At 54.2% G+C, this 12,237-nt stretch overlaps 1 protein-coding gene across 1 annotated transcript in view; it reads right to left on the bottom strand.

The window, feature by feature from the left end:
* Positions 1 to 1,101: 1,101 nt before the first annotated feature.
* The window catches only part of SHB (Src homology 2 domain containing adaptor protein B), a 120,186-nt gene continuing 109,050 nt past the window's right edge, over positions 1,102 to 12,237 (bottom strand). Inside the window, exon 6 of the mRNA XM_004677498.2 lies at positions 1,102 to 1,903. Within this exon, the coding sequence (XP_004677555.1) occupies positions 1,720 to 1,903 (184 nt within the window). The 3' untranslated portion in view covers positions 1,102 to 1,719. The remainder of the gene's footprint in view (positions 1,904 to 12,237) is intronic.

Below are 12,237 nucleotides of genomic sequence, written 5' to 3'. Positions count from 1 at the left end.
AAAAAAAAAAAAAAAGAGGAAAGTGTGAATCACGTTGGGTACCGGGTCCTCTCCCGCCCAAAGGATGTTTTGGAGCAGTAAGAAACAGGGGAAAGGTCAGGATGGGTTCCTGGACACTAGGCCCGAGGCAGGTCAGCCCGTGGGGTTGTTCTGACAGACATCAGGCGAAGGCTTTGCCCACAAACCGCAGATTCCAGAGGCCCCCAAAGGGGCTTTTGAGCCTGCTCTGCCCAGGCTGGCTGACAGGCAGCCAGCGGGTCCTTGCCATCTCCAGGCCTCTGTCTGGACCGGGAGGCCGATCCATCTCTGGGGCTCCGGCCCTGCTGAACTTCTAGACACACAGGCGATGTTCAAGCTTGGCCCCCCTCATCCTGGGGATGCCAGTTTCAAACTTGTGTCGCGTGTAGCCTGCTGGGCAGACAGGCGGTTGCAGCCCAGGCACCTCAAGCAGAGGGAAGCCGCACCTTTCATGTTGCTGGGTGGGTGAGGAAGGAAGGGGAACCGAATCGCAGGGCCCTCTCTGGGAGGGCCTGCCCTGAGTGAATGGGAAGACAGTCAAGGACAGGGGTTAGCTGGAGGGGAAGTGTGGGAACAGCGTGGACGACTGAGACGGTTCCACGTCCCCTGAGAGGTCAGGATTCTGCCTCCCCCAGAAGCAGAGTGACAGGAAGGTCACGCAGAGTCAAAGCACTGGCTGTGGGGCCTGCCAACCTGGTTACCATCCTCTGTTGCTTCTAAGCTGTGTGGTATCTGACAAGTTACTTTCTCTCTCTGAACCTCCCTTCCCCTAATCGTTAAGAGCCTTATAGTGTGGCACTAAGCAGATAATGGGGAGGAGACGCTTTCCGACCTCTGGATGGGGTGGACCTGCGAGGCTGACACAGTTGGACATAGATGGCTGCTGCTGGCATAAGGGAGAGCCGTGTGAGGTTGCACCTTCCTGCAGACTCTCAGGGGGCCAGCCCCCTGCCCCACGGGCCTGTCCTACCACCCATGGCCAGAAACACCGTCCTCTGGGAAAGAAACCAGCACTGCCCCTCTCAGAGACCCTCTCCAGTAGGTATATAAAACAAAGGGATAAGAATGTATATTAAACGACTATTTTATTTACACACCCTATCCATAAATAGTTGAATCCTTTTTGACTGCACGATGATTCCTCAGAAGAGCTCCTAGATTACACCGAGTGACTAAACATAGGTTAGTAGCCGTACATCTGAATGTGACCAAGTTCTCACATATGCGCACACACACAGGCACACACCACAGGGGAGGCCGGCTGGCTTCCTGGGCCTCTGGGCTCCCAGCACCAGTGGGGGCCCCGGTGGGAAAACTGCGCCCCATACACAGGTGTGAATTTGTGACAGCTGGAGAACAAAGAGACACAACCCAGGGAGCTCCCGCCCCGCCCCTCGGAGCTGCTCTCCTTTGTTCATCCTGGAAGGCATCTCTTTGGATTTGCAAATATTTTAATTCACAGAAACTCAAGAAGGGGGTTGGGTGGGGGGCTGGGTGGCTACTGGCCGTCCCTCGGTCTGCTTCCAGGCCTTTTCCAGCCCCCGTAAGTGGCAACAGCATTCTAGAGACATGCAGCGGTGTGCTAGTACCATACACACAACACAAACTGGACGCGGCCTGCCGGGGTGACCCGCTGGTCGGCGGGGGCCTCGGCTCCTCCAAGTCTGGGCTCTGGCGGAGAGCAGGGTGCAGCTGGTCCGCTCACAGGGTCCGCACGGCCACGGGGTAGAGGAGGGATAAGTGCTCGGCCCCTTTGATGGGCAGCTTCCTGGTGGTGTAGTAGTGGATGACTTCCGGGACAGTGTCGAACGGGGGGCTGTTCTGACCCAGAACATATTTCTCTTTGGTTTTGGCCAGTTTCATGTGCATAAAGCCCTGGTTGCTCCTGTGGACAAAACAGAGGTTGTTAGCATCTGCAGGGTGACAAAGGCCAAGCAGGAAAAGGGGACAGATGTGGGAGGGACAAGGGGCTCAGAGAGCCACTCAACTCTGCCCTGAACGAGGGCACGCCAGCTCGTCATCCTCATTATTCCAGAGAACGCTCTGACTGAATTCTTGGCCATGAAGCAGTTACAAGTTGGACGTCTCCAAGCCAGGACCAGCTGAAATGTAGCTGCACCCCCAATTCCATCACCACACTAGGCACCAGCAGCAAACACTGCTGCAGGAGCATCCTTAACCTGGACCGCTTCTAGGAATCTTCTCAGAAATCAAAGCAACCTACCCCCCCTTAGCCCCTCTCCTGTTACCAATGCAGACGAAATATTTAAGCTTTGCGTGGCAGGTGCAAAATATGTTTATATCTTCAGCGAGCGGGCAGAGCATTGGTCACCAGGAAACAGGAAGTGGCAGGGATGACAGGCAAGCTGTTTCCAAAAGCTGATGATCTTCAAGGGAACTGTCGCTGGGAAGGGGCTGCCCAGCCAGGCACTGTATTTCCTGTCCCCTTGCACCAGGGTAGCCAGGTGACTAGATTCAGCAGGTGGAAGGCGGGTAGGATGTGTGCTCTTCCTCATTCTCCCCCACACAGGGCCTTTCCTCTGTGCTCCTGTCCTCTGCTCAGTAAAGCCTGCATCTCCCTGGCCAACCTGCGTGTCCTCTGCCAGGAAGTCTTCCAGGCTCTCACAGGCAGATCTCTCACCCCATGGGCACACTCACACCTCCATTAGCAGTGGCCTACCTGGACTGCAGTTACTCATCCATCTTCTCAATTCCCCTAAGTGCTCCACAGAGCAGGGCCCAATCTCATGCCCAAGCCTTGAGTCTTCTGAAGGGGCAATGGGTGGTTTCCTCAGAAACCAGAGCAAAGGCCTGGCCCCATGACCTGGAAGGCTGCCGGTTACACCAGCAAGCCAGCCTGGGGTGCAGCTCATGAGGGTCAAGGCCATGTTCCTTCCCCAGGGACTCTGGTCTCCCTTTCCCCACTCCTGCTCAGAGGTCCAGTTGCATCAGCTCACTCATGCCGCTGTCAGCCTGCTCTTGCTCAACCGGCCTTTCAGCGCCAAGCCCAGCCTTTTAGGGTTCCATCATGGCTTTGCTGCCACACCTTGGAGGTATTATAGCTCTAACGCACAGTTTAATTTACCGAGACGCCGTCACTGAGAAGGCTGGGGTCCGACCTCACGCTGCCTTCCCCAGAGATCACCACTTGACAACCTGTGACTAGCCCTCCTGGCTTCCAGGTGGCCAAGGTCACTGTGGAGGCCCAGAGCTCTGCAAGGATGTGGGTCTGTAACCTTTATCAGCTCACCCTGCCTGTCCCCCACGCGGGCCGGTGGAGGACTGACAACGTCTCTTCCAGTCAGGACTGGGGTCCCCGTCCTTACCAGCGCCCGCTCTATTAATGTGTCAATTTGGACTCCAGGACCATTTCTGAATGGGCAGAGCAAATGCTTAATGAAGTGCAGACACTGAGCAATACATCTGCTCATAATAATGTATTTAGAGATGTCACCCTCCGCTTAAAGGAAATCGTTTGGAGAGCAATTATGTTTCAAGAGAGAATAATTCCTGTGAAGAACTGAAATTTAAATCAAGATTTTTTAAGGCTGACAATGTTCTAATTACAGCGCCTATGGCAAGTTCTGCTCCTCAGTGAAGGGTCATTTCATTGGAGAATTGTCGACACATCGAGAAGCAGGAGGCGCACTTGCTTCAGCTGTTACAGAGGAAACGGTGTGTGTAGCAGTGAAAAAGCACAAGCGAGTTGAGTGATGCCTGAGAGAGAGAGAGAGAGAAGGGGGGGGGGGGCGCGGGGTGGAGAAGGCTGGCCTGGGAAGGACTGAGGTAATGTGAGTGAGTGGCTAAGAAAACCAGTAAGAGTTCAAAGTTCTATCTTCTCCACATGCTTCAAAGAAAGGGTGTGCCTGGGGGCAGGGGGCAGCGGGCCGGAGCTGCAGGGAGGGACTATGGCCTTGGGCACCCTGTTCCCTCTGTGTGAGTCCAATGGAGTGATATTTTGGGGTGCCAGTCCATCAGGCTTTATGATTCTCACAGCTCTCCAGCTTGGTGTGCAAAGTGTGAAGTACTGAAGACGGGGTCACAGCAGCTAGTGGCGAGGCTGGCCCTGCCGTGGGGAGGGTGGGTGTATGTGGGAACCAATTTTTAAGGGGGTTACAGAGAGTAACTCACAGGGGTCAAAGTAACACTTTCACACCAGTTATTCTTAAAATATCCCCCAAGGGAAACGGGCAGTGATAGGCCAGAGCCGGAAGCTGAACATCCTCTGTTCTGGGAGTGGTCACCAGGTGTGGTCACAGGCCCAGCTGAGGGAGTCGCTCCTGCTCTGCTGCTAGTTGCTTCGATTGGCTCTTCAGCCGTCAGGCTCACCTTGTGCCAGACCATGCTGAGGAGGCAGACCGGTCACACACTTCAGGGACCAAGGCAGACTCGGGGACCAGAGCTCATCTCTTGTGAACGCTGGAGTCTGTGGCCTGGGAGTCCTGGCAGAGGGTTAAAGGCCCAAGAGCTGACCCTCACATCCGAAGCCCCTCGCAGTCATGAGCCACTCCCCTGGGCTCAAGCACTGCACTCTTGTTCTGTGGACCTCAAGCTGCCCTTGTCCTTGCTGGACACTAGCCCTGGCCCCAGCAGACCTGTGGGGAGATCAACCAGATGAGCCACTTCTGGATCTCTGGTCCTGGATACTGGGGGTAGAAGCATACTCAGCTGCCCACCCATGAGGGCTTCTTGCAGGAGAGGACCCCAAAGTGGGCAGTCTCCTCCAGCTCCCCTTCCACTGCTGCCCCCAGCCCTCAGCCCTGCTCTCATGGGGTCCTAAGGGCCAACGTTTCCTGAGTGGCTGTGCTCCGAAGGGGAGATGTCTGGCCCCAGGTCACACAGCAATCAAGAGCAGCGAGGGTGGGCCTTTCCCAGAGCCCTCCTTCCTGACCTCAGCCCTCGGCGCTCCCAGGCAGGATGGTGGGCAAGAGGCACCCGCCTCTCAGGGCCGATGGCGCCTTCGAGAGCCGAGGCAGGCGTGGAAGGCACTCCCAGGGACGGGGGCTGGCAGGCCGGGAAAGGTGAGCGGGCTTTCTCTGAGACAACCTGTCAAAGCCTGGCTTATGCAAAGGTCAGGGAAAGCTCTGTCAACACAAACCCAGGAGACGTGTTGCAATAATAAATCCCTATCGGCTGTGCGTTCCCCACGAGGGTCCCCCACTAACAATAGAGCTAAAGACTTGGAAACGGCTGACAGGCATGGCCTTAATGACTTGGCACAGGGGCTGCCCATCCAGCACAGGGGTACAAACCACTTCCAGGGAAGTTGCCCAGTAACAGCATGGATAGGGCCACTGTAGCTGCCCTGGACAGAGGGTTTTTCAGAGCTAGCAGTAGCTGGGAGTCACCTCATGCTCTTGGGGTAACTTGGAGGAAACAGAGTGTGACATGAGGCTCAAGGCACACAGCAAAGAGGGGGTGGGGGGCTGCAGCTGTGGCCAGAACCAGAACCCGGGGCCAGGGGCCACACCTCTTCCCATCACCCCTTCCTTCCGGGAAGTCACGGGCCCTGGGGGCACTGGGACAGGCGTCAGTCCTGTCTCCTTTGATAGGACATCTTGTGAGAGCAAAGTCACAATTAGGGGTGTCTCTGGTGGGTGACCTGCCTAATGAGTCCTGTGAGGCTGGTGGAGGCCAGGGTGCCAGGGCTGTCAGAGCGTTCAGATCGCTCATTATCATCACAAAAAGCACCTCCTCATCACCAGGATTATCAAACGTGCCTGGCGCGTCAGGCCTAATAACAGGCCCCACCTCATCTCATAATCACGGGCTTTAATAAAACATCACTCAGCCTGCAGCTGCTGGCCCGAGCCTGGTACGAGGCCTCACCTCTTGCTTTTAGACCTAATTGCTTGATGCATATTTCATGAAGAATCCTGGGTAATAGTTATGTTAAATCACTTCTTTTCATGATGAAATGACTTAAAAATACTTGCATATAATATTTATGTGGGAGGAGGAAATTGCCCTTTGGGACTACAGGGTGTGGTGACCTGGTTGTAGGAACCCACACACAGCGTGATCTCTGGTTCACCTCTATGGAAAGTAGGGTGAGCAGCGGATTCGCCATAGAGAGGTCCCCCAGAACACCCCCCCATCTCAAATCTGCCCAGTGCTCCCCACTGCCCCTGCCGAGGGAAGGCCACGGCCATGTGCTAGCTGAGCCCCTCCCGCTAGGCGGGGAGCAGATGCCATGTGTTAGCCAGCGGAGCTCACGGCAAGGCAGCTAACTGGGCACAAGTGTCGTTGCTTACAGGTGGGGAAACGGAAGCTAAGGGACATTGTGGGCCTTGTCTCGTGGGATCCAGAGGGCTCAGGATTTGCATTTATACCTGACTCCAGAGCCTGTGTTCTCAGCCTGGCATTTGGGGCTCTGAAGCTACCGCTATGGCCTCACTTTCCCCTGTCCAGTCACTGAACCTGAAGGGGGCCAGTTATCCATGTGGGTCTCTGGATGTTTTCTGCCCAGGGGTAAGGCCTCCCTGCAGTCCTGCGAGCTCCTGGGTTCTGGAACCCTGCCTGTGATGTTTCTGAGCAGGCCATCTCACTCCTCTCTTGGTCCTGAGCATTATGCCTGGCACAAAGCACATAGCCAGTCACGTTGTCCATCCACCCACCAGCTCATTCCACCATCTAGCAGCTATCTGTGAAGGGCTGTCCTGAGGCAAAGGAAAAAGCCCCCTGCAGCCTCCGCTCTGGACTGCAAGCTCCCGAGGGCAGAAGCTACCTACTATGAGGCCAGACATAGGGGTGCCTGCAGAGGGTCAACCTACAAGGGGAGCACACAGGCAAGTGTCTTTCCAACCAGAAATAAGGACAGAAATAGAAATCTTGCCTAAGGGAGACCGGGGGGGGGGGGGTGAATGGAGAAGCCCCCTCTTTCCTTGGAATTTTAAAAAAGAAATCATTCCCGGAACCACTGAGCTGGCCAGGATGCCCTGCCCAGGTCTAAAGGAATGAAACTCAGGGTCTCCCTGGTGGCACAAGGGGCTGAGTCTCAGCACTATGAAGCTATCAGCAGCCACTGCAGCATAAGTTCGATCCCCCGCCAGGGAGGTGACCCACATGGCGCAGCAGACCTCTCCTGACCCACCCGCTGCTCCTCTCAGCAGTGTATTTTAGTCAATATGCCCATGCTGCTCCCCACTCTGTCTCTGGTGAATCCTCTCACTCCCCCCGTCCCCTGTACCTCTGGTATGTACCCCAGTTCTTGTATGCATAAGTAAATAAAATGAATCTTTAAAAAACTAAAACAAAGGAATGAAGTATAAACGTGAGCCAGGTTCCCTCCTAAAGCCAGTCTTCTGAAGGCCTGGGCCAGGTTCTCCCACTCCGGGAGTCCAGCAGGTCTTAGAAGTGGGGCATCTTTTCTTGTTGGGTCATTTTAATTAAACACTTGAATCCTCCACTGTGCAAAGATTCCTGGGGCCAGGTCTGTGAGAGAAGAGCGGAGGAGATTGTGCATCTGAGAAGGTGAACACGACGACTGGTGGCAGGGTGATTCTCAGAGGAGGGAGATGTCACACGTGCCCCTCTCTCCACAAACATGGCGGCAAGCACCTCTGCTTAACCTCGGACAGGGCATGACGCCAGCCCAGGCCCCACTGTGCCTACAGGCTGGCACTCCTGTGCAAGTGGGCATTAGTGCTAAATGAAGAGGAGGCAGCTGTGGTTCTAGGCTGAGCTGCTGTGACCTTGGGTGAGGAAGCATCCCCAGGGGAGCCGACCTGGAATCTGGAGGTTGACCATGGCAAAACAGTGCCTACCTCTGTGGTCACCTATGTGTCAGCAAAACAGGTAGTTCCTGCCCAACCCTGACCCGAGGTCAGCGATGCAGCCTCCGTGACTCAGCTCGTCTGCTGCCCTCCCCACCTTCTCTTTGGCTCCAGGGGTGAGTTATCTGGTCCCCACACCTGTGAGCAAGGTGCAGCTTCTCCACAAGCACTTGTGAGCTCCTGCACAGAAGCATGTTCGGAGGAGGGCCCTGGGCCTGCTGAGGGGGAGAAACACCCAGCTCTCAAGTGAGAAGGGCCGGCAGGGTGACATCTCTGGCTTCGGCACATGCTGATTTCCGAGAGCTCAGGCTGGGAAACCTGGTGCTTGGAGGCACAGCAGTGACAGCCACCTTGGTCCACACCTGGCAGACTGTGACTTCCCAAAGAAGCGGGGAGGCTGGCATTTTCTGCAAGGCACCCCCTGCACAGACGAGAAGACCAAGGAGCAGAGGGAACAGCAACCTGCTCAGGTCAGTGAGGATGTCAGGCTTTTTGGAGCCCGGGGATCAGGATGTGAGTTCTTTTAGATGTGTGGCGGGGTGCCCCAACTGTGCCGTGTGGGGTGGGGGACTGGAGGCCCCTTCCAGCTGAAAGGCATGAGGAGTCAGGGGAGCTGAGGGGGAGGGTTTACGAGGTCAAAGCCGACATCGACATGCACCCATTGCCTCCTGGAACGGCCTTCACAGCAACAAGCCAAAGACACTTATGCAGGTTACCGTGAGCAAGTGTTTAAATGTAAAATCTGTGAGTCAAACGACTTGATTTATGACCAAATAATTAGACTTACAACAAACATCAGCATCAGCAGCAATTAGCCCTCCCGAGACGTCTGGGTATTTCTCAAGCTCTCAGTTGGCAGCTCAGGGTGAAGACCTCAGTAAATCGTGACAAAAAGCCGTCTCCAGGCAGAAGAACTGGCAGATGCCACCCGCTGGCAAATGTGGGAAGAGGTAAGCCTGTTTTGTGTTACTAGCAGCAGGTAGGTCAGAATGTATCTGTTTGGGCAGGTTTCTCAGGAGAGGACGAACAGTAGAGGGAATGAGCCTGCTGCTACTGGAGGTGTGTAAGTGCGTGTGAAGGGTTAATGGTGCTTGAGGTGGGGTCAGGCTGGATGACTACTGCACCTCCCGACCCCTCCGCCTCTCCCATCAGTGTTCTATCAGCTCTCAGGCCCAGTCAAGCGCAACAGAGTGGTGGTGGGTGATGTGTGCAAAACCAGCGCTTTAACTAGGGGAAAGAGCAGCTAGAATTTTCATATTTTTCCTTCTTTTTTTTTTTTTTAGCTCTAATGGACATCTCTTATAGGACTACAAACACCTCTTGCATTTGTGATGGGTAAGGTGGCAGAGGCAGCTGGACTGAAGTTAGATGCCACAGTTGAGCCAGTCCCCTCTCCCTCCAGCACTGAAGTTCTCAAATCAGTGAGACTGGGGGCACCAGCACCACTGGGCACGGTGGGTCCTGGAGCTCAGGGACAGCACAACGTTGAAAGCAGGGTTCCTGACATCTGTGCCCACGGGGTGCATTCTCTTGCTGGAATGAACCCAGCCTTCCCCCCCCCCAGTCCATACTCTCCCTGGAGCAGCAACATTTCTCAGTTAGGGTGAGCTTCCCTCCCTCTGGGACTCTATGGGAATGTCTACAGTCATAGCCACTGCTGGCATCTAGGAGGGGGGTGCCAGGGTGGTTGCCAGGCAGTCTGCAGTGTGCAGGACAACCCCCTACAATGGAGAATAATCTGTAAAATGGGAGCAAGGAGTGTCTACCCTCAAAGTTGTGAGAACATCCCTGGGATGTGTGAATGCTTGATGAAGGTTGCTACAGTCACCCACGAGGGGCTTATACAACATGGAATTTGCCAACGGAAGATCTGGAACAGGGACCAAGCAGATGCTGAACAAAGGCAACTTCAGGGGCAAGCACCAGTTGTCAGGGAGACAGGCACCATGGCTTTTAGTGCAAGGGAGAGTTGGAAATCTGGGGTCAATCCAGGAGGCTGGTGAGTGAGAGGAGGGGGGCCCTTTCCTGTGAGAGAAAAACAGAATAGCTCCAAGATACAGGACGCAAAGGAACCACCATCTGCCGCCTTAAGATACCTGGGGAAGGTGCCGAGTCCTGACACTTCTGACCTGGGCCTCACCCTGAACCTCACTTTCCCCATCTATGGAATGGTGCTTTCACTGCCCACCCAGAAAGGACAGCTTTTTTGGTCTCAAAGGTCTGAGCTGGACAGTGTGTGGTAAGTCTTGGCAGGTGCTGCAGTTTGGGGGTTCTGATGTGGCTTCGTTCCACGGCTCTCCAGGAGCCTGGGTGTGAGTGGCTGCCCATCTGCTAGGTCTACTGGCTGCATGCTGTCTGGCGAGCACGAGCGTGTCTCCCCATCTGTCTGATCTGTGGCTCGTGACCACGCTGGCAACCCAGGAGCCACGGATGGCCAGGCAGCATCCTGGCTGGGGTGGAAGCTTGGATTCTGGCCCCTGTAACTCTGGGCAGGGCGTTTACTGACTTAAGATGAATTTCACCAAACATCAAGTTGCCGTTACACATGGGACCCACATGAGAACAGAACAGAAGCCATGAGGAGAGAGGTTTCTCTGCTTAAAACTTGTTGACGGTCTATGGTATTTATGAAGTATCCACTGTGTATACTGCCCTGTACTCAACATCCTGGAGGGAGATAAGATGCCATGTAGAGGCATTTGAAACGATTTGATTCCTGAAAGACACAGAGGTCCAGAGAGGGTGGTGATCTATTCTCATTCCCCAGAGAATCAGGGGCCAGACAGCCCTCCCTACTCCAGGTCACCAGGCACAAGGGATTCTCAGGAATAGACTCTGTATGATCCAAGTCAACAGTGCTGGAGTGTGACAAGGTGGAGGAGGAGGGTTGGGAGGAGAGGCAGAGAGGGTGTGCTTGAATGTGCAGGGAGAGGAAGCAACAATCTCCACAGTCCAATTTTCACCTAATCCTTAAAGCATGGTCCTGCCCTGGACTGGTGCTGGCTTCTGGCCTGGTGCTGGCTTCCTTTGCTAACTGACCATGGACATTCATCAACCTAGCAAGATAGGGAGCTTGCTGTCCACAAAGGACGGGATCCAACTTACAGTTTTACTTAAAAAGAAAAGAGAAAAAAATAAATAAAAATAAAAAAAGAAAAGAAAATCCAGAGTGACCTTTCAAAACTGCAAGTTAAAACAGATCTCCCTGCTCAGTGAGCGACCCTGCGTTGCACTGGAGAGTGATTTCTCCTCCCTGGAATTTCACAGGCACACAGTTGACTGCCAAGTCACCCTGCTCAAAAGCCTCCTGCAAATTTTATGGCAGACAGTGAGAACCACTGCAGAAAAGCTTGGGCACTGGGGCCTCAGTTTCTTCATTTGTGAGATAGGGAGCAACCTACAATGTTCCCTGAAGGCAGCTGAAAGCAAGCGAAAGTGCTTTTGAACTAAGAATCAGGGTCCCAAGCCCTGGATCTGTCCTTTCGGACCTCAGTTTTCCCATTTACATGAAGGCCTAGACAACCAAGTCCTGCCAAATTCTCAGTCCTCGAAGCTTAGCACATAGTGCTGCTCATACCCCATGAGGAAGAATGAATGACTTCAGGTATTAAGTAAAAGGACTCACTTTCATGACAAACCCTCACTTTCATGACAAACCTGAGTCCTGTGTCTGCAAGGGCAGGGTAAGCAGGTTTCTCAAAAACAGCATTTCTTTAAATGCACCGCAGAAACATCGGAGCCCCTGGGGACTGTTAAGGCTCCCTGGGCCGCTCTGGTACCAGGACCTGCTCTTTAAGAGGTTCCGGTACACGTCTGCATTGAGAACTGCCTTTCTCATTCTGGAGATGATGGAAACCCTTAGTGATATTTACATCTAACGTCCAGATTTTGATGCCTCCCCCCAGCACTGGGAAGATTATTCCCTGCTAAATAAGACAAGCCCTTCCAGCCCACCATGGCTCTGTCTGTGGGAAAGTTCTTCCATATCTGGTACCCGAATGAGTCAGTGCAGCTCTGAGCTCCGGTTCCTGCCAGCCTGGCCAGCTGTTCATACAGGGCGTCCCACTGCTGACCCCCGAGGCAGCCACTGTCTCTGGTGGGTCTGCCCAGCTTGGCCTGAATCAGCCCTGTCGGGATACGACTACACCCCCAGTCTTGTCCGAACTCCACTCCCAAATTTCCCCACTCTTTACCACCTTCTCTCGAATCCCAAAGGACAGTGGATGTGGTCCACTAGACAGCCAAGTGTTACCGGAGCAGACAACTCTCACCTCTTGATGGAGACCAAAAGAGGCGTGGGACTGAGAACATTATGAAGCAAAGCCCCAGTAGCTTGGCAACACTCAGAAGGTTTGGAAATGCAATTCTGAAAGGTCACTTAGTAATCTGGGCTCTGGAGGACAAATCTTTCCTGTTGAGCATTCGTTCTGGCAGCTTCTTGACA

The sequence above is a fragment of the Condylura cristata genome, unplaced genomic scaffold (assembly GCF_000260355.1).
Source record: "Condylura cristata isolate star-nosed mole 26May11 unplaced genomic scaffold, ConCri1.0 scaffold00006, whole genome shotgun sequence".
In the NCBI taxonomy this organism is placed as follows: Eukaryota; Metazoa; Chordata; class Mammalia; order Eulipotyphla; family Talpidae; genus Condylura; species Condylura cristata.
The sequence above is the reverse complement of the archived record's forward strand: the minus strand, read 5'-3'. Positions and strand labels throughout refer to the sequence as shown.